The sequence below is a fragment of the Chrysemys picta genome, chromosome 4, assembly GCF_011386835.1.
Source record: "Chrysemys picta bellii isolate R12L10 chromosome 4, ASM1138683v2, whole genome shotgun sequence".
In the NCBI taxonomy this organism is placed as follows: domain Eukaryota; kingdom Metazoa; phylum Chordata; order Testudines; family Emydidae; genus Chrysemys; species Chrysemys picta.
Window position 1 is genome coordinate 106,704,121 of NC_088794.1, and position 23,315 is coordinate 106,727,435.

The 23,315-nt window shown below is 39.4% G+C and overlaps 1 protein-coding gene across 6 annotated transcripts in view; it reads left to right on the forward strand.

The window, feature by feature from the left end:
* NUBPL (NUBP iron-sulfur cluster assembly factor, mitochondrial) overlaps positions 1-23,315 on the forward strand; it is a 171,365-nt gene that overhangs the window by 21,040 nt on the left and 127,010 nt on the right. For all 6 annotated transcript variants that reach the window (XM_005285313.5, XM_065595438.1, XM_005285314.5 and 3 more), the window contains 3 exons: positions 6,273-6,363; positions 22,578-22,617; positions 22,708-22,798. In XM_005285313.5, the coding sequence (XP_005285370.2) occupies positions 6,273-6,363; positions 22,578-22,617; positions 22,708-22,798 (222 nt within the window). The remainder of the gene's footprint in view (positions 1-6,272; positions 6,364-22,577; positions 22,618-22,707; positions 22,799-23,315) is intronic.

Sequence of the window (23,315 nt, forward strand, 5' to 3'; positions counted from 1 at the left end):
CCCACGTTGATGTTGGTGAAACGTCCCTTGTGATCCACCAGGGCTTGCAGCAGCATTGAAAAGTACCCCTTGCGGTTTACGTAGTCGGTGGCTTGGTGCTCCGGTGACAAGATAGGGATATGGGTTCCGTCTATGGCCCCGCCACAGTTTGGGAATCCCATTTCAGCAAAACCATCCACTATTGACTGCACGTTGCCCAGAGTCACTACCCTTGCTATCACCAGGTCTTTCATTGCCCTGGCAAATTGGATCACAGCAGCCCCCACCGTAGATTTGCCCACTCCAAATTGATTCCCGACTGACCGGTAGCTGTCTGGCGTTGCAAGCTTCCACAGGGCTATCGCCACTCGCTTCTCAACTGTGAGGGCTGCTCTCATCCTGGTATCCTGCCGTTTCAGGGCAGGGGAAAGCAAGTCACAAAGTTCCATGAAAGTGCCCTTACGCATGCGAAAGTTTCGCAGCCACTGGGAATCGTCCCATACCTGCAGCACGATGCGGTCCCACCAGTCTGTGCTTGTTTCCCGGGCCCAGAATCGGCGTTCCACGGCATGAACCTGCCCCAGTGACACCATGATTTCCACATTGCTGGGGCCTGTGCCTTGTGAGAGGTCTATGTCCATGTCAATTTCCTCATCACTCTCGTCGCCGCGCTGCAATCGCCTCCTCGTCTGGTCCGGGTTTCGCCTTGGCATGTCCTGGCTCTGCATATACTCCAGGACAATGCGCGTGGTGTTCATAGTGCTCATAATTGCCGCGGTGATCTGAGCGGGCTCCATGATCCCAGTGCTAGCTATGGCGCCTGGTCTGAAAAAAGGCGCGAAAGTAGTATCTGATGGACCAGGAGAAGGAGGGAGGGAGGGAGGGCCGAGTGACGACATGGCGTACAGGTACAGGAACAGGGAGAAACACAAACAACTGTCACACAGAATGGTCCCCCCAAAGATTAAACTGAAAACCGTGAGCTGTGGGATAGCTACCCATAGTGCAATGCTCCGGAAGTCGACGCTAGCCTCGTACTGTGGACGCGGTCCGCCGACTAGAGCACCTAGAGCATTTTATTGTGTGGACACACACAATCGGCTGTATACAACCGATTTCAATAAAACCGGCTTCTATAAATTCGAACTAATTTCGTAGTGTAGACATACCCCAAGTTAGTTTTCTAATCGATATGTGTTTTTATTAGGGCTGTCGATTAAGCGCAGTTAACTCACATGATTAACTAAAAAAATTAATCGTGATTAATCAGTTTTAATTGCATCATTAAACAATAGAATACCAATTGAAATTTATTAAATATTTTGGATGTTTTTGTACATTTTCCAATATATTGATTTCCGTTACAACACAGAATACAAAATGTGCACTGCTCACTTCATATTATTTTTTATTACAAATATTTGCACTATAAAAAGATAACCAAGAGACACTATTTTTCAATTCCTCATACAAGCACCGTAGTGCAATCTCTTTATCGTAAAAGTGCAACTTACAAATGTAGATTTTTTTTGTTTTGTTACATAACTACATTCTCAAACAAAACAATGCAAAACTTTAGAGCCTACAAGTCCACTCAGTCCTACTTCTCGTTCAGCCGATCGCTAAGACAAACAAGTTTGTCTACATTTACTGGAGATAATGCTGCCCACTTCTTATTTACAATGTCACTTGAAAGTGAGAACAGGCGTTCACATGGCACTTTTGTAGCTGGCATTGTAAGGTATTTATGTGCCAGATATGCTAAACATTCGTATGTCCCTTCCTGCTTCGGCCACCATTCCAGAGGACATGCTTCCATGCTGAAGACATTCATTTAAAAAAAAATGCATTAATTAAATTTGTAGCTGAACTTCTTAAGGAAGAATTGTATGTCTCCGGTTCTATTTTACCTGCATTTTGCTATATACACCTCTATAACATGAATTCGGATATAACGCGGTAAAGCAGCGCTCCGGCGGGGCAGGGCTGCGCACTCCAGCGGATCAAAGTAAGTTCAATATAATGCGGTTTCACCTATAATGCAGTAAGATTTTTTTGGCTCCCGAGGACAGCGTTATATCTGGGTAGAGATTTATTTCATGTTATAGTAATCTCGGATGGTGACTCAGCACGTTGTTCATTTTGAGAACACTTTCGCTGCAGATTTGACAAAACACAAAGAAGGTTCCAATGTGAGATTTCTAAAGATAGCTACAGCACTCGACCCAAGGTTTAAGAATCTGAAGTGCTTTCCAAAATCTGAGAGGGATGAGATCTGAAGCATGCTTTCAGAAGTCTTAAAAGAGCAACACTCTGATGTGAAAACTACAGAACGTGAACCACCAAAAAAGAAAATCAACCTTCTGCTGGTGACATCTAACTCAGATGGTGAAAATGAACATGCATCGGTCCACACTGCTTTGGCTTGTTATCGAGCAGAACCTGTCATCAGCATGGATGCATGTTCTCTGGAATGGTGGTTGAAGCATGATAGGACATACGAATCTTTAGCGCATCTGGCATGTAAATAGCTTGCGATGCCGTCTACAACAGTGCTATTACAATACCTGTTCTCACTTTCAGGTGATGTAAATAAGAAGTGGTCAGCAATATCTCCTGCAAATGTAAACAAACTTGTTTGAGCGATTAGCTGAACAAGAAATAGAACAGAGTGGACTTGTAGGCTCTACAGTTGTACATTATTTTATTTTTGAATGTATTTATTTTTTTGTACATAATCTTACATTTGTGAATTCAACTTTCATGATAAAGAGATTGCACTACAGTACTTGCATTAGGTGAATTGAAAAATACTATTTATTTTGTTTTTTACAGTGCAAATATTTGTAATAAAAATAAAAAGTGAGCACTGTACTCTTTGTATTCTGTTATAATTGAAATCAATATATTTGAAAATGTAGAAAACACCCAAAAATATTTAAATAAATGGTATTCTATTATTGTTTAACAGAGCAATTAATCTCACTTAATTTTTTTAATCATTTGACAGCCTTAGTTTTTATTATATTAGGACATTTAAATATTTATACCTTCCAAGAAAATCATTGGTAAAAGTAGTAGTTTACTTTTGAAATGCATACTGTTTTAAAAAAGTTTGAGTTCCTTAAATTATCCCTTATTTTTAAATACAGATTTCATATACCTGTATTACATTCTGGTCCGTATCTGAAATAGACTGGATGAATAGCTCTGATACAGCAATGTGATATAAGGATGGTATCCTGGTGAACCCTTAAGATGTGTTCTCTTGGGCCTGTGGGGATTTAGAGCATTGTGAAAATGTTGGAAGAGATACTTCAGTCTGTGCCAATCTTAGAAGATTCCTTGATAGCTTCAGTAAGGTTCTGCCAGTGTAATTAAAATAGAATAAAGGATGGATATTAGTACACCAGGGATACTTGGCTGCCCAAAATGAAAGGTTGGAGGAAAAAGTAAAAGCTCACTTCTGAGGCCAACCTTTTCTGTGCAAGCTGCTGCCTTAGGGAGATGTGAGTCATCTCGGCATATGGGATTGAATAGCTTGGCGAAGAAAAGCCTACACTACGATGTCTACAGTGACATTCTGCCAATGTTTTAGCAGAGGGTTCCCAAGAGACCTTTTTCAATAAACGTGTGACAAATCTCCCATACCAGAGGTTTTTGTGCTTGCAGAAAAGAGAGGTTAAGCAGCTAGAGAATCTGTTGTGGGTTTTTTTTCTGTTATTACAAAAACATTTCATTTTAACTGTAATCCTGGAAAAAGGCAAAATTGCTTGGCAAACAAACATATTACATTGATTTTTTGAGGAAATGTATTAAGCTATCACTGTGTATTTTGTGGGGATGGTTTGGCAGTATAGCGAGAGAGCATGAACTCCGTCAGTGGCAGTGAAATTATCTTAAACTTTCACTTCCCTCAATCGGATGTCAAAATTGTAGCAAGGAGTTCCCAAAACTCATTCCATTATCTCTCTGGATGTTCATGGGACTTGTTGCAAAAAACCCACAAAAAGCAGTGGAGGGAAGAATGTCAATCAGTTTTAAATCAGTAGGTAGGTTCTGCTGGTAATATTTACTTTGATTTCAGAAGTAATTCCTAAAATGATGTTTTGATGGGTTCAATTAGCTGCTGACATGGATAAAAGGACTGAGTCAGAAATCATTATAATCTTTTAAAATATGCATTTTGTCAAAGAACAAAGAAGCGCAAAAACTGTTGTTGGTGCCTTTGAAATCTAACATAAAAATGGGGCTTTCCGATCTTTTAAATTGCAGCTTTCATACATTAGGCATGAAACAGTATAACTTGTCAGAGTAACAACAGTATTTTTTATAGTTTTCACAGGATGTTATAAATTATAAAGAAAAAAGTAAAACAAACACACAAAAAAAAAAACCCCACAGAGATGAAAGCTTAAGATTTCATTTAGTGGGGATTACATATACTGTCCAGTCTACCAGTCTTCAGATAAAAAAAATATATTCAAGAACAGAGAACAGAATGTTATGTAGCCACATACTAGTTTGAATTTATGGTGACAGTTGATTGTTACTTTTCATTTAAAGATCACAACCATGATTTATAGCAATAAGTTTTTATTTTTCATCACTAATACTTCGTGGCGCACTATGTTTATATACTGCAAAGATGAAACCTTTTAAATTGATTAAGTATTATTGCTGTCTTTCTGAACTCTGTTATAACAATATAAATATCTAATTCTCTTGACTGATAACCTAGTAATAAAATAGCGTTAAATAAACCGACAAACTTACCACTCAGTTGCACGCATTTTTATGAACTAAATCCTGCTTATTCAAAAATTTAAAATTTTAAAATATATACTTATAATTCAGAATCATTTAACAAATAGTGAACTAAATATTTATAATTTTGATTAAAGTACATTTCTTTCATGGGTTTTTTTTTTTTTTAACACATCTGACTTGGAAAACTTGATTAATGAAAGCTATTTTGTGCTGTTATAAAATTCATAGTAACCTGAATGACATTATGGATATCATTTCACATTTGGATATGTTGTTCAAAGCTAGAGACATTTCTTTATAAAGTTCTAAGATATTCAGTAGAAACCTCTCTACACTCGAAGTCACAAATATGATTATTTTCAAGAGCTCAACTGTCTCACCCTACTTCTCATCACAGATGTGATAGAAGAATGCTATAGCAGTGAGGTCTCCTATTATTAAGACTTCATTCAAAATAAATACCAAAGTACATTTTTTGGTGCATGACCATTGACAGCCTGATTCAAAGTGAACTGAAGTCAACTGAAAAGCTCCCATTGACTTTCATAGGCTTTAAAACAGGCCCAAATTTTGTTTGCTTACTGAGGTCCTGATTCTGCAAGGTGTTGAATGCCATCAGCTTTCACTGAAGTTGAAGGTGCTCAAGAACTTACAAGACTGGTTCCTTACTTGATAGTTTGCAAGATGCTGTAACCTGCAGTGCATCTCGGCGGTTGGTGCTAATAACAATTTTTTTGCTAAAATTAAAATGTATGTAACCATTCTTGAAATGGCTTTCGTTGTAAACCTGGAAACAGTAGTTATAATTTTGTATGTAAAGTTCCTTGTCTAAATAATTTCCTATCTACGTATTTGAATAATCCGTATTTTTATTTGTCTTGTCAATGGCAGCAGTTCAAAAATGAGAACATTTTAAGCATTCTTTTATAATAAATATGGATCATGTATAACAGCTTCAGTTGGCTTCATCAGTCTGAATTTTCTTTTAACTATCATGTGGAAATCTGAAGACAAGGATTCTGGTCCCATAAATATATTTTCACCTTTCATTTTAACCTTTTATTATTATTTCATTTTATTTCTTTGTTCACTACCAGTTGATTAATATAGAAAACATCAAATTTAAGTATAATGAGGCAGAATATATTTTGCCAGACTGTGACACTTTTGTATATATGTGTAAAGAGAAGGAAGTTCGTGGTGTAGTTTTCCATAAATAATCAACAGCAAACACCATAAATAAGGAATATTTCATTGTGTGAGTGAGGATGCTGGTTACTGAGAAACTAGTTCTTGCAATTGAATCCACTGGCTCAAATCCTAGAGGGACAATATTGTTGTACTTAATGCATAATACTTTTTGCTTCAAATGTATCTTAGAAAGGGCAGGAACAGCGTTAAATTATGGATGAAATCAAGATCATACATGTATTTTTGCAGCCAGCTTTGAAAGTTTGCTTAACTGATAATTTTTCTTGAAGCAGAAAAGATGTGTTGACGTTCATAATTTTTTGGTCCTACAGACAAAAGCAGTTGGTCTGCTTGATGCAGATGTATATGGCCCTTCAATTCCAAAGATGATGAATTTGAAAGGAAATCCAGAATTATCACCAAGTAAGTGTAAAGTTACATAATTTTTTTTTGTTCGATATCTAATGCAGTTTCTGAAGAAAATGGATTTCTTCAAGTTATGAGAGGTATTTTAAAAAGTCTTATTTGCTTTAGTATTTTTTCTATGTTGCTGGTCAAGCCTCATTTAGTACTTCCTAAAAATCTGCCATATTTTAAGTATGATGTTGAATGGCCACTAATATAAGAATGAAGACTTGATGTATCTAGTTTTGTTTTCTTTGATCATTATTTCAGTGTTTCCAAATGAACTTGTTTTCAAAACTAACACTTTGAAATATATCTAGGGAAGAGGAGAAGGGTGATTATGATGGTTAAAGACGTTTGATATAATGCATTTGCCTGTCTTTTCCCTTAATGCTTTGGGACTAGATTCTCCAGTCCACCACCGTGATTTTTGGCAGGAGATTTGTGCTGGAGAGTTTCCCCTTGATAGGGGAAACCTCCCCCAGTGTAAAAATGGGAGAGGAAGTTTTGCTGCCTCTTGCACCTATTCTTTTTGGCATTAGAGGAGAGAAGGGATGTGTTGGGAGAAGGAAGGGTGCGGGAGTATGAAAGGGGAAGAAAGGGATGAGGAGAGAAGGGGGCTTGGAGGGGCCACAGGTATGCTGTGTCTAATGTAGACTAGAGTCAGGCACCTGAGAATCCAAGAGCCACAATCATTTCCTTGTAAGTCTCTCCTCTGCAGAGTGCCAAGGCAGAGCTCAGGTACAGTGGAGCATCTCTTTCTATCCAAATTACGAAAACAGAATGTATTTAATGATTTGTTGTATCCGTCATGACAATAAATGAGCCCATTTACAAAAATTAAAAATATTTGGCCACAAACAAAACCATCCTCGTCACTACAATACTCCTACCCAATGATGATCAAGTATTGTCATTCAGCTGACGAATGGACAAATGGACAGTACTGTCAACATATAAGTTTCTGTAGACAAGTATGAAATGAGGCCATATGTCAATTTTAGCTCAAAGGTGACAAAAATGGGCTGCAACTTTACCAGGAATCATTGGCACCCACAACATTTCTGGACAGGAATTCACTGCTAAGTAAAAGGCAATGTCACACAGTCTAGCTTTTTATCCATACTATTATCTTTGTGGAGTTAATATGATCCCTTATTAAATGTCCTTTTTTTAGATTGCGAAGTCAAGCACTCAAAAGTTAGAAAATATGCTAAATTTAAGATTTCTTGTTCAAACTTATTTTGCCCCCTTGAGCTTCCAGCATGTGTATAGAATGTGATCATGTAATTGAATACTGTATCATAATGAATATACACACGAGGGGGGGGGGCAAATTTAAGACTGTACAGGCAACCATAAATTTGGCATTTCTAACTTTGTGCTTGAGTTTGAAACCTAAATAATAAACTTTTATGTATTTTTTTTGTTTTGTTTTTGTATTTAATTTCCTTTTTTTAAAGGAAATCCCCCCCCCCGCCCCATATTGTTTATATACAACTATAATAACCCCATGCAGCACAAGCAAAGTTTAATTCCTGAATTTTCAGCACCACAGCACAGGCTTCTATTGCATGAGCTACAAGACTTGACTATGTTAGCTGTCAATATGAAAAGGCTGTTATCCTAGAAGTGGGGATGGGCTAATGGTGTCAATTGTTGGGTCCATGAGGCTGACCAGACAGCACATGTGAAAAACCGGAATGGGGTGGGGGGGTAATAGGACCCTATATAAGAAAAAGACTTGAAAATCGCGACTGTCCCTATAAAATTGGGACATCTGGTCACCCTAATGAGGATTCTGGCTCCTGCAGAGCCCCTGGCAAGGAGGTTGGGCTGCTAAGGTCATGTACTGGTTCCAGAAGACTTACAGGGAGAGCTTGATCTGGCATTCTCCCCATCTCCTGTACTGTGACATACTCCTGGAGGAATTCTGTGCAATGCAGAATTTTGCGGAAATGTGTGTGCAGCATTTCCTTTCCCCCCACAGAAATGGACTGCAGTGCTGCTGGCTGCCACTAGGGGCTGCTGGACCCAGCAGAGCCCAGCATATACATAGAAGACACTGTCAGGGGGAGGGAGCTAGAGGATTGCCAGCAGCTGCAGTTCCCTACACGCCCCGAGGGAAGGAGACAGCAGCGCACAGGAAACTTCACACAAGCCCAAGACCCAGCACAGTGCTGTTTCTCCCTCTGCATCCTTAGGCTCTGAGGGGGTGTGTGTCGGTGCTGGGGGGGCCATGGCTGGCATGTGTATGTGGGTATCTGGGCTGGGGGGACCCCGCGGCTGGGTTCTTGAGGGGAAGGAGGGATTATGGGTGTCTGGCCCCCTGGTTGGGCTCAGGGTGGGGAAGGCGGCGGAGAAACAGGAACTGGGTTGTCATAGGGGTTTCTTTAACACTCTACTCCTGTATGTGTCTGTATTGTTACAGACATACTTGCTGACAGATATTTTGAAATAAATTACCAAAATAATTGAAACTGTCTTGATTATGTAGTTGTTTTGACAAATAAAATTTGCAGAATTTTGTAGAATTTTAAAATATTGTGCACAGAATTTTTAATTTTTTGGCGCAGAATGCCCCCAGGAGTAAATGTGGAGTTTGCTTCTGCTCATGTGGGATGTTGGGGCCTTATGTTGAGTCCAGCTCTCTTCCCCCTTTTCCCACACCACTTCAGCTGCTCCATGCATTCCCAGTTCTGTGTGTGTTGCTGTAACAGTGAACAACTCAATATACTTAGCTTAACAAAGAGAAGGTTAAGGGATGACTTGATTACAGTCTATAAGTGCGTACGTGGGAAACAAATATTTAATAATGGGCTGTTCAATCCAGCAAAGAAAGTTGTAACACAATCCAGTGGCTGGAAGTTGAAGCTAGACAAATTCAGACTGGAAATAAGGCATACATTTATAACAGTGAGAGTAATTAACCATTGCAACAACCCCATCACTGACCATTTTAAAATCAAGATTGGATATTTTTCCAAAAGATATGTTTTAGGACTTATTTTGGGGAAGTTCTATTGCCTGTGTCATGGAGGAGTCAGATTAGATGATCACAATGATTCCTTTTGGTCTTGGAGTCTATGAATAGCATGGTAATTTTCTTGGTTAAGTCTAAAACTTTAAAGTTTGGTTTCAAGTATTCCATATAAAAACATTGTAAATACCATTGTTTCTACCTTCAATTGAATAAAAACATGAAGAATGAACATTAAAGGCATCCACTATTTACCTTATAGGCAGCAATTCCCAGTGTCAGTTCCAAGTTTTAAGGATGACGTGGTAGCCAAAGTTGGGAATTGCTGTCTGTTTTGATTTAACTCTTCCCTCTTACTTCAGTTTTAATGTCTTTTTCTTTTAAGGATTTCCTTAAATGTCTTTGTTGTGATTTAATAAGATTGGTAGCTCCAATATTTTACCCTCACTCTTCTGTGTTAGTTTTTTTTAATTAGCTGTATAGTGCAGTGCACTCTTAGGTCCTGGCTGAGCAAAGCACTTAAGTATGTGCTGAATTCATTCCTATTCAGTAAAGAACTTAATTATGCACGTAAATTCCATAGAAGCCACTGGGTTTGAAGCCTGTGCTTAGAGTTTTTTGCCTGCTGGATTGGGGCCAAAGTGCTCAGCACCTTTCAGCATTGAACCCATATGGACTGATCCTGTGAGGTACAGATTACCCATTGATTTCAATTTTGTCACCCAACCACACATTCCAGGAGGATTGAGGGTGCTTAGCACCTAGTAGGATAAACCTATCTAGCAGTTACCATATTGAAATGATGAATAAAATGAATCTCTCTGTATATTTCCAGTTTTCAACATGCTTTAGGCTCCCTGGAGATGGGAGATGCTCCATAAATGTAAGATATTATGATTTTTCTTAAATTACTATGCAAAATCTTGGTAAATGGAAAAGCCTGGAAGTGTCTCATAATGATATTATGCAGAATCCCAGGAAAAGATAGATGTGTAAAGGTTAGTTTGAAATATACCCTTGAATACTAGATATTGGATAATCTCCCATCTGTGTGGAATGGATATGAAAACTAGCTGTTGCACATGCACAGATGCTACTTTATAACATAAATACAATGACTATTTACTTGCTGCTTCACATCCTTCAAAATAATTTAGCCAAAAACTCAAATTAACATTTTGGGCTAGTGAACTGCAAAATTTCATTTTTTAAAATCCATTGCTTTCACTAGTTGGCAGAGAGCAAAAGTGACTGAAATTGCAAAATGGCATTTTGGGTTTATTTTTTTGCCATGATCATGATAGTCCTAATACCTATAAATCACATTTAAAAAAAAAAAAGTATACAATTTATTATGAAGATACTGACAGATATTTTTCTCCAGTGGAACTGTTAATTGCTTCTATAGTACTTCAGAACTTTATTGCCACTTAGTGATGCACCAAACTATTTATTTGTATATAAAGCAATACATTCTAAAGACTAGCAAAAGACTGCAACTACTTCTAAAAAATTGAAGGTTGACTCAATAGATTTCAAGGCCTGAAGGGACTAATGTGACGTCTACTCTGACTTGCTGTATAACACAGACCATAGAACTTCCACAAAATAATTCCTAGAGCATATATATATATATTTTTTTAAAAACACATCCAATATTGATTGAAAAAGTGTCAGTGATGGAGAATCCACCACGACCTTTGGGAAGTTGTTCCAACGATTAATTACTCTCGCAGTTAAAATTTTACACCTTATTTCTAGTCTGAATTTGTCTAGCTTCAGCTTCCAGCCAGTGGATTGTGTTGTGCCTTTTTCTGCTAGATCAAAGAGCCCATTATTAAATATTTGTTTCCCATGTAGATACTTACAGACGAGGGATTTCCAAACTTACTGACCCTCTGAGCTGCATGTGACAGTCTTCAGAAGTTTGAGAACTGGGGCGTGCATGCCTGCCAGGGCTCGGGGCTTCAGCCCCCCTCCTGCTGAAGCCCCGAGCCCTGGCAGGTGCGCCCCATGGGGCTGGAGCTCCGAGACCCCCGTTCCCCACTGGACAGAAGCCAGAGGTGATAAATGGGGGGGAGGAGGCATGTGAGGTCACGTGCCCATAGCCCCCCAGATTTTTGACAGGGTTTGCTGGCCCTGATTGGTTACATCGTGCTGCAGGGCCCCCTCCGTGGCAGCTTCTGGAGCCGGCAAGCTGGGAGCTGTGGCCTTGGGGAGAGGCAGCAGCAAACAGGAGCTGCAGGAAGAGTTGCTTTTGCTGCTGCCTTTCTCTGTGGAGCTAAAGCTTTGGCTCCTTCCTACAGGTCCCAGCTGTTTGCCACTGCCTCTCCACACAGAGTAACACCTGGGAGCTGCGGGGAGGGGCCGCTGAACAGAAGAAGGGGAGCATACCCTGGGTGTGTGTGACTCAAGCTGTTGGGAGCGGGGGAGGGTTAAACCTTTAAATTGTGCCCCCTCCTCACTCAGCAGGTACCAGTTGTCTCTGGCAGAAGCCCCTGCAGAGTAGAAGCCCTGAGCTTCTTTCCTCCCAGTCTGCTAAGTGGAGAATGGGCGGGCAGGTGGGGGGGAGAGAGGGAGGCATGACAGGACGACAGGCGCTCCGTGAAACCACTTCAACTGTAAAATAGCCACATGCAGCTTGTTAGCTGTGGTTTGGCCACCCTTGTTATAGACTGTAAACAAGTCACCCTTTAGCCATGGCCCACATGCAATACCCTAGATGTGGCCTCACCAATGCCGAATAGAGGGGAATAATCACTTCCCTTGATCTGCTGGCAACACTCCTACTTATGCAGCCCAATATGCCATTACTGTTCTTGGCAAAAAAGGGCACACTGTTGACCCATATCTGGCTTCTCGTCCACTGTAATCCCCAGATCCTTTTCTGCAGAACTGCCACTGAGCTAGTCAGTCCCCAGCCTGTAGCAGTGCATGGGATTCTTCCGTCCTAAGTTCAGGACTCTGCACTTGTTCTTGTTGAACCTCATCAGATTTCTTTTGGCCCAATCCTCCAATTTATCTAGGTCACTCGGGACCCTATCCCTACCCTCCAGTGTATCTACCTCTCCCCCCAGCTTAGTGTCATTTGCGAACTTGCTGAGGGTGCAATCCATCCCATCATCCAGATCATTAATGAAGATGTTGAACAAAAACGTCCCCAGGACCAACCCTTCGGGCACTCCGTTTGATACTGGCTGCCAACTAGACATCGAGCGGTTGATCGCTACCCGTTGAGCCCGACGATCTAGCCAGCTTTCTGTCCACCTTATAGTCCATTCATCCACTCCATACTACTTTAACTTGCTGGCAAGAATACTGTGGGAGACAGTATCAGAAGCTTTGCTAAAGTCAAGATATATCATGTCCACCACTTTCCCCATATCCACGGAGCCAGTTATCTCATCATAGAAGGCAATCAGGTTGGTGAGGTATGACTTGCCCTTGGTGAATCCAGGTTGACTGTTCCTGATCACCTTCCTCTCCTCCAAGTGCTTCAAAATGGATTCCTTGAGGCCCTGCTCCATGATTTTTCCAGGGACTGAGGTGAGGCTGTAGTTCCCCGGATTCGCCTTCTTCCCTTTTATAAAGATGGGCACTATATTTGCCTTTTTCCGATCTTCTGGGACTTCCCCTGATTGCCACGAGTTTTCAAAGATAATGGCCAATGGAGCTGCAATCACATCAGCCAACTCCCTCAGCACCCTCGGATGCATTAGATCCGGCCCCATGGAGTTGTGCATGTACAGCTTTTCTAAGTAGTCCTTAACCTGTTCTTTCACCACTGAGGGCTGCTCAACTACTCCCTGTACTGCGCTGCCCAGTGCAGCAGTCTGGGAGCTGACCTTGTCTGTGAAGACTGAGGCAAAAAAAAAAAAAAGCATGCTCTTGCTTTTGGCTAGCTCAATTCTTCACAAGGGTCACCAATAAAGGAAGACTACTGAAAATCTGCCACGTGTCAAAAATCATCGGCCTCCCCAAACTTGATTAAGACCTAAACCTGGCATCAGGCGCAATTAGTGTCACTACAAATTTGTGCTGTGAAAATTCCACACTGTACAGATTTAGGCTCTTTCCATGAATTTTCATTTATTTCCTCAATGTAAGATTTCACTTTAAAAAGAAACTGCTAATTTTCTTGGCAGCCAGAGGGGTTAACTTACTGTAGACTGAAAACCTACTTGATGTGAACTGACGCAAACCCAAGTCTGCAGATGGGCTGAAATAATGGGCCAGGTTGGAGCTGTACCAGTTCACACCAGCAAAGAATTTTACCTGAAAGCTCTAAAGAGAGGTGTGCTGTTACAGTAATATGTTAATTTTGAAACTTAATGACTGCAATTCATTTTTGCTGCAGTTATTAACTGTATTACTACTGATGGGTTTAGCACAAAAATCCATTTAGTGTGGCTATAGCTTGATATAGTGTGTTTAGATTTACTGGCCAGGACATAATGCAACAGGAATCAGTATACATCTTTTAAAGATGTAAATCAGAAATCACATTAGGAAATAAAAAGTAGTGATACTTTCCCAACCTCCATTCACAACCCAAACTCTGCCTAGTGACGACACCAAAAATATAAGGTTGCTCATTGTAGATTGTCCCAGTCTGTTTAATTGAATCATCCTTTTCTTTCATATTTTAATCAGAAATGACCTACTAAACAATTTTGACGTTTAAATTGTCCTCATTAGGTTTCAGAATAAATACTTAAATACGTGAAGTTCACGACTGTCTTGAAACTGTTGTTACAAGCTATCTGCAGACTTCGGTAGATAGATATTATTACTTCTGTTTCACATTTGAAGGCTGTTTTTGCATTGACTAAACTTAATTTTTTTTAACTGAAGTTTTGATTTTACAAGATACAACCATCAGGAATAAGTAGACACAAGTTTCTTCAAGCTGACCCAATTTCACCTCCAGTACAAATAATAGAATATTCAGTCAAATGTTTTGATTTTTTTTTTTTTTTAGTCTCAAAATAAGGCACTGGGAAGGGGGAGAGAGAGGGAGAGAGAGAGAGAGAGAGATCTAGGAAGGGTATGGTGGGCTGGCCTCTGAGCAAATGAGATGAATATCTTTGTTGCTTTCTTCAAACAATCCTAGTTACAAATTTTTTAGCCTGAAATGGCTATTCTAATTCTTGAGTGACGATAGATTTTTACATTGGGTGCAAAACATTTACTTGCTTGTTCAATTTTTAAAAATTGTTTTACTCTGATACTGTTTAATGCAGGATAATAGTTGAGTGTTAACCTTTTAAATTGCTGTCCTTTCTTTTAGATAAATCTGTGCATGCTCAACAGTTTAACATTTTTTATGCAAGTGCACATTTTTCATATAATCTGATTTTTCTAGCTATTGTAGTATATTGTGTGAAACTAAAGTTCTAATTATTTTTAGATGCATAGCATTTTAGGTAAATGAAGTACTGTATATTTTTCTGATAGGAACATTGTGGTTGTTAAAGGGATATGGTCAACTTGAAAACATACACTTGTATCTGAACATTTTGTACTCAGCTGATGTTATGAATGACATTTAAGATTACTGAAAGAGAAAGATTAGGGGGAAATTATTTTTCCCTGTTAGTTTAGTATGTGCATTTGGCAGCACTTTATGTATAGAGGCATTCCTGTCATGCATTGCTCTTGTGGGACTGCAACTGCTTGGACTGCCTTAGGATTTACAAAGGGAAGTACGTCAGGCAGTGGCAGTAGCAAAGCTAAAACTGAAAGGGGTAACAGGTGAATGTGTGCAGGCAGAGACAGTGGGGGTTGAAGATGGGTGGGATTTAACTTCTTGGTCAGTTTAGTTCTCAACCCCTTTTAAAAACAGCCCTGGAGCAGAAAAATTAACATTCAATTAAAGTAGAAATTTTAAAAAAATCAGGATATATTATTAAAAGGGTGCTATCATATTGTTTTTTAAAGATTAGTCAATGTAAAAAAAATAAAAATCTATTTGGCAGTGTCACTTTAAATAATATATCAAATTCTATAGCTAGTTGCAAGATTAGCCCTTGCTGCGGTGCTCTGTCTGTGCTTGGCTGAGATCCGGCTTCATGGTTCCTACCTCTACTGCTGATTTGGAAGCTCTCATTCTTGATGTTGCTGACTACATGAAGTAGAAGGCTGAAAAGCTTAATCAAATTATTGTAGCATAACGGAGACGCAATCAGTATTATCCAACACCTTTTGAGATTTAAAGCTGGGTTTTTTCTTTCAGTTAGTACAAGAGACTAAAATGTAATATGATTTTCAGATTTGGGCCGTGTTTGTAACTAAATCTTGGACAGTATATAACAGGGATCGGCAACCTTTGGCACGCGGCACGCCAGGGTAAGCACCCTGGCAGGCTGGGCTGGTTTGTTTACCTGTCGCGTTCGCAGGTGTGGCCGATCGTGGCTCCCACTGGCTGCGGTTCACAGTGCCAGGCCAATGGGGTCTGCGGGAAGCGGCGCAGGCCGAGGGATGTGCTGGCCGCGGCTTCCCGCAGCCCCCATTGGCTTGGAGGGGTGAACCGTGGCCAGTGGGAGCTGCGATCGGCCAAACCTGCAGACACGGCAGGTAAACAAACCGGCCCGGCAAGGTGCTTACCCTGGCGAGCCGCATGCCAAAGATTGCCGATCCCTGGTATATAAGGTGATTGGCTTTTGATATCAAAGCAGGATAAACTGTTGTCAGATTGCAGATTAATTTTAACAATTTTGTGCTATTATTAATAATACTTTGCATGTTTCAACAGCTTCTGATTGAATATCTTGAAATCTTCGCATATATGAATGAGTTAGTTTGGTTCTACTTTGAAAAGAGACAGTATAAAAATAGCAACATGTTAATCAATAAGTCTGTTCTTTCTGTTTACTTTTGTAACAAAAATAAGCGTGTGGTGTGTGGTGATAGGTTTTTTTTTTTTTGTTTTTTTTTTTTAAACTACTGTTAACCAGAGCTATATTAAAGCATGGGCACTATGTGCCTACTCATCTGAGCCTAGCTCCCAAAGTCACAAGGTGTCAGAATATCATCTGTAATTTAAAAAAAATACCAAGAAACCAAATTTATTTCTAGCCCTTGTGGTTGTGGAGATACTCTGATCATGTTTTCAAGTTTAACTGTCACAGTGAATTTTTCTTGACTTGCGGATTGCCTGTAATCCTAGATCCGAAAGAGGTGAATTTGTCTGCTCATCTCAGTGATTCGTTAAGGCTGGAAACCCCAACTGTGCTGTCCCCACCAACACCATCCCAGCATAGAACTGTGTGTTACTATCCTGTCATGGATGCCCCCCAGCAGAATCCTCTGCTTAGTTGGGTAGGGCCTAAGTCTTCCTTCTCCGGGACACTCAGCCTGCTTGAAGACAAGGAGCAGGGGTCCAGAGATGGGGAGCCCACAGTCTGCCCAGAAGATGACTCTTGCGCAGGTGGGATGGGATTATTGGGAGTGAGGGGCATGTGAGGTATGCTAGGGCCCTGGATTCCTTAATCTAGTCTTGGTGTTAGCTGTGTAGTGACAGCAGTTATGAGAGATGAACCTGCATTTTGTTCTTTCTTGTGTATCATCAGGAGAATAAAATAATGGTACAGAGAACGGAAAAGAGACTTTTATTTATACTTTCTCATAATACAAGAACAAGGTGCCATTCAAGCAAATCTGAATAGGAACACATTTACAGTTTACTCAGTTAAATGTAATTAGCTTGTGGAACTCATTACCACAATACCCATGGAGTCCAAGAGCACAGAAAATATTAAGAAGTTATACTCATTATCCAGCATAATGTCTAACATTAAATTACACTGGATAAGAATTAAAAAAGGATATAAACCATTAATCACTAACTGATAGGCTTAAGCAAATTAGTCAATAATTAACTCTTAAAGGGATTCTAACACCCTCCTCAGCAGCATCTGGAATTTGCCACTATCATAAAAAACAGAATCTTGGACTTGATGAACCACTAGTTTGAGCCAGTATGTCAGTACCTAGAATTATTTAGTAAATTACACTTATAGGGCTGTCAAGGCTGATTCCCCACTCTGGCACTTTGAGTGCAGAAGGTGGGGGCCTGCAGGGATTCTAAAAATTAATACTGGCCACTCCAGGCTGGTATTAAACTCCCAAGCTTACAGCTTCTCTCTGACCTTGGGTGGGTAGATGCTGCCACCACCCAAATGCAAAACTCCTTGGAACCCAGGAAGGCGCACTTGGGAATTACTTCCTGTGGGGTATCCTCAAGCCCTTTCACCCCTCCTCCGGGGAAGAATTGAGAAGGAAAACAAAGGAAATTAGCTGTTGCCCCCAGCTAATTAAACAAAATATGCACAAACCTCTTAAGACACCAAAAATCTAATCCTGTTCTTAAAAAAGGTAAATTTTATTAAAAACAAAAAGAAAATACATCTAGAACTTAGGCTTTTCTAGATTTAAAATAACCACTTACATGAATTAAACATCAAGAATAACCTTCTTGTGGTCCAGCTTCCAGGTTACAAGCAAAACAAAAACATTTGAGGTTAGCACAGAGGAGTCCACAAGCCAATAAGAAGTAAACAGAAATAAACCTAATCGCGTCTTCCTGGACATTCCCTAATTTACTTACATATCTGGGGTTTCAGATAAGTAATCTCTAGGTATGATCTGATGGTTTTTCATACCTGGCTTAAAGCTTCTCACAGCATAATTGCTGCCCTGTTCCCCTCTTCCCCGGAGAACCACAACACACAGACAAATGGAAGCTTTTCCCCAATTTTAAAATGTTCTAGGCCTCCCATTGGCTCTTTTGGTCAGGTGCCCACTCCTTTCCTTTTTACCTGTGGGCTTGTTAACCTTTTACAGGTAAAGCAAATAGAGAACAACTACCAAGAGGGATTATATGGCTGGCTGGCTGGGTGTCCACAAAAGGGAGCTATCCCACCTCTCATTTATCACAAGGACCAATAAGTTACATCTGTACAACCTCACTGAAAACAATTAGGTTGCACAAGTGCAAATTGGAGAATAATTTAGTCTGCATAACTTATGCATCATCCACCGTAATAAAGGAAGAAACCAGATTAACTCTGAGCTTTCAGGTAGAGTTTTTAACAATGGCGGTCATAAATATGTTTGCATGTGTACTTGTTTCTGTTTGTAAGCTGAACATATTTGACCTAGAATAAATTGATAGGCAATAAATATGAAAATCCAGAATGCCGTTTTTAGAGTCACTTTTCTCAGTAGAATAGAGATATTAAAACATCAGAGACAATTTAAAATCGAGCCAATTTAAAAATTAATTTTAAAATAGTTTTAAATACTACATGTATTCCTGACTCTTTCTGCTAATTTTTGTCATCTTACAATCACACTTTCCTATTTTTAGCATGATTTTCTTGCCGGTTCTTTTATGAAACCATCCCACATACAGTAAAACGTACTGATTCCAGGAGAAACAGTGAAGTTTAATACATCTGAAGTGTTATTGAGTACATAACCCATATTTTCTCTATTTTCCTATTTGTTTTTCTTTAATGATTATAGGGGTTAAAATTAACAATAAAGAAGTAAAAATGACACCTGCCTAAATTTTTTTTTAGGTTGATAGTGTTTCTCTAAACCTCACAGCATCCCTGTGAAGCATGTAATATAGCCACTTTACAATTGGAGAATCTGGGCTATAAAGACTGACTTGCTTAAAGTGGCACAAAAAGAACTAACACATTCAATAAATCTAAAAAAATAATTTTTGGTAGAGTTGGAAATAAAACTCAGGTTACCTACCTTCATTTTCATACCATGCTTATCACCAAGGTATTTCAGGGTATTACAACTTTTAAAATATATTTTTAACAGGACCTTTATCTCCAGTTTCCTTTTCTTCTATCAGTTTTATCTTTGTGTATTAATGAATTTATTTGCTCTGAGAGAGCTAAGTTAAATAAGTGAGCTTTGCATTTTGTTCTGAAGGTGGGATGTCTGATGTGTTATAGAAGTTAGTTTCAGAATTGCAGTCCAGTGGTAGGTAAGCTCTATCCACTATCCTCACAATTCTCGCTGTTGTTGTTGACCTTTCTAGTGCACTAGCTGACTGGAGCAGCTATAATTGTATAGAGGGAGGTAGTCAGTTCTTCAGGTAACCTGGGCTAATCCAGTAAATGGCTTTTGAATATTTGGACAAAAACCTTGAATTTGATTCTGTGCTGCACATAGAGCTATGCAGAGAGCCGAATGTAGGAGTGATCTGCTGCTGAGTAGGTAGGATGCTGCATCTTGAATCAAGTGGAAGTTTTTCAGAGTTGTCAGCTTCATTCCTCTTAGATACAGTGAATTAAATAATAAATCATAGTGGTCCCTAATTTGTGGTTCACTGTAGCCAAATCAGTTTAATGGAATAACACTGTCTTCTGGCCAGCTACAGGTAGAAAAAGGCTTTGGATCCACAAAGACCTCAAGGCTATCTGGTGAATCAATTTGATGATTGGAGGGAAGGCACCCTTGATGGAAGGTAGTGGCTTCAGACAACTCACTCATCTTGTGCTTTTAGTACAAAATCATACATTAACATTACTTTGAAATGTAGTTGACTAATACATGATCAAATTCAGCATATTTTCCCTACTTATGCCAGACCTACTTTTGTATCATAATCTTACAGCAAGCAGCTGTTTTTCTGCTTTTATTTTTAACTCTCTTTAAAACTGAATTGATGCATTCTGAATTAATTTGCTTTTTACCCCCAGAAAATTAATGTAATAGGAGTTGAAGAAGAAACGAGCTGTGTTGTAAAGTGGAAGGGCTGTGGAGGGATTGTAAACTTCTTTTTAAGCTTTTCTGTGTTTTTGGTGATTTGAGTTGATGATTTGTTAATATTTTCTAATGGAAAAAATCATAAAATGAAATGTCAAAATGAGCCTAGTTATTTCAGAAAATTAACATTTCATAATTTCTTTATGAAGTCTGTCTCCTTGCTTACAGACAGCCCCGCAACCTGAAGCAAATACTCACCAGCAACCACACAGCACAGAACAAAAACACTAACCCAGGAACCTATCTTTGGAATAAAGCCTGATAAATAAAATAATAAAACTCTGACCACAAATCTATTCAAGTGACACCATCATAGGATCTAATCACATCAGCCATGCCATCAGCGGCTCGTTCACTTGCACGTCTACCAATGTGATATATGCCATCATGGTGCCAGCAATGTCCCTCTGCCATGTACATTAGCCAAACCGGACAGTCTCTACGCAAAAGAATAAATGGACACAAATCTGACATTGGGAATCATAACGTTCAAAAACCAGTAGGAGAACATTTCAACCTCTCTGGCCACTCAGTAACAGATTTAAAGGTGGCAATTTTGCAACAGAAAAGCTTCAAAAGCAGACTCCAATGAGACACTGCTGAACTTGAATTAATATGAAAACTAGATACTATCAATTTAGGCTTAAATAAAGACTGGGAATGGCTGCCTCTAGCGAGAGATAGCCTTGCACATATTGGTTGGGTGTTAGCTTTCTAACTCCACCAGCCTGTTAGCCACTCAGGCACTCTTCTCTGGGCAATGACAGCCCTGTCTTTGCCTTACAGGTTAACAAGAGATGCACCCTTGTACCTACCTGAGTCACCTTTGAAGCATTACCCTGTGATGTCCAGCCTCTGATGCTAATATTCACAGAAATCCCAGATTCTCTGCCCGCAAAGGAGCAGTGTACTTCAGTTTTACCTTAAACCACCAATCCTGTATAACACACAGCACTTGTAATAAAACAAGAGAAAGTTTATTTAAGAAAGAATAGAGATTCAACAAAAAAACGAGAGAGTGGTAGAAACAAATGATTACAGTACAAAATAAAATCATAAAATGGGAACTAGGGCCTACATTTATTAATAGTTACCTTTCTCTTCTAATAAAGTAGGTTTTCATTCCCAAAGTTCAGTCTGTTGCGAACTGGCTGGCTTCACTTAAACCAGGATCCAAACTTTCATGAAAAACACCCCCTTTCCACCAGGCGTTTCCTCTCCTCACTCTGTATTACACTGAAACAGTCTTTTGCGTGACTTCATAGACAGGGAGATCCTGTGTGTAATAATGTTCCTTTTTACCTCCAAGAAGTTTTGATTGTTTGCAGTTGTCTCTGATGGTTTACCATTGCTAGTCTTGGGATGGAGCAAGACTAGACACTTGCGACTTGCATTACATACCCAACTAAGCAGGGAGGAGTGACAACTCCCGCCTGCTCCAGTTGGCCATCACTTATTATTCCACGCTGACTAACTTTTACATCTGAAAGCATACTTTCAATGTAGTTAAATTGTTCCATAAATATTACTTGTATGCACATATCAGAATGATTGAGTTTTGAAAAGTTATGAGCTTTCTGTAGATACCTTACATGTTACCCTTGTGAATAAATACTCTAAGATATGTTTGGTGTTGTCAGATCTGAGATGAGAGTTGTTTGCAAAGAACAGGGAGGAACCATTGGCAAGGGGCCTCTGGGTCACACCAGGGTGTTGCATTCATCGGTTATATTCATCTTAACTATTCATTTATAAGATAGACCTGCTGTCCTCACCATATACAGCTTGTGATAAATGAGTCCTACGGGTTTTGGTAGAAGGCTAACAAAGGAAATACATAAGGTATAAATGATTGATCACATGGTATGCTGGGCAAACCACTCAAGAAAGCTTGATTTCTCTTTTTGCATAGGATGTCGAAGAAGGCATGGTTGAGTTTGTATTGATGCACTCTAATAGAGATATATGTGAAGGTTGAAGCCTGAGCTAGTAGAGATTGAGGGCAGATCTACACTTAAAAAGCTGTGCTTCTGTAGTCCTTTAGTGAAGATGCTACCAAGTAGACGGGAGAGTTAATCCACGTCTGCGAGAGGTGGTAGCTATGTCAATGGGACAAGCTCCCCCGTCAGTATAGCGCTATCTACGCCGGGAGTTAGGTAGGTTGATCAGAAGTGTGGATTTTTCACACCTGTGAGCGATGCTGTTATACTGATGTAAGTTTTTGTAGTGTAAACCTGGCCTAAGTTCCTAAGAAAGGGATGGGCCTGAAAACTCACCATCATGCATAATGCTACTTTGAAAATGTGGCTCGATGGATAAAATACAGAAAGCACTGAGGCAACTCCTACTGCTGATTTGGGTGAAAAACTACCTCAGTAAGAATAGGTGAGGATGTATTTATGAATATAAAGAAATTGCTTAGTTTTTAAAAAAATCAATAATTTTGTTTCTATTTTAGAAAACTTAATGAGACCCCTTAAGAACTATGGCATTGCATGGTGAGCATATGTTTTACTTTATAGATTTATTTCAGATAATTTTGTTTTGTATCATGTTTTGAAAGATAAATTTTTGCTTTATTGTTTCAGTATGTCAATGGGTTTCTTGGTAGAAGAGACTGCACCAGTTGTGTGGAGAGGACTCATGGTAATGTCAGCTATAGAGAAATTGTTGAGGCAGGTAAGGCGTTACCTAAAATGTTGTTTGCTTGATAGAAAAAAGCACCTCTATTGAAGGCTGAACTCCAAGTTGAGCAATTATTGAAAGAAATGCCCTTAGTGTGCAATGTTTGAATGTGTTTTGCACGTTAACAATGTGTCAAATGTGTGTTTGTTTTGCACTGCCTTTTAGGTACGGTTATTCATAAGCGTCTGAGCAAAAGGGAAAATATGCTTTATAGTAATTTATTTTCTTCTTAATATCAGTCACTTCAGGGGAAATTTCAAAGACTCAAATGGTACTTAACTCCCATTGAAACTTGGAGTTGTGCTTAACGGTTAGAAAATCTATTACTTTATGTCCAGTTGAAAGTTGCAAGATTCATACACCAATGACAGGGAATGTGCATAAATAAAATAAGCATATCACTAATGTGGAAATGGACACTTGTGAACAATAGTCCAGTGTAGGAGCAGTGTTCAGCATGACCCTGCTTCAGTCAGATACTTAAACATATGCCTAACTTTAAGCTTGTGAG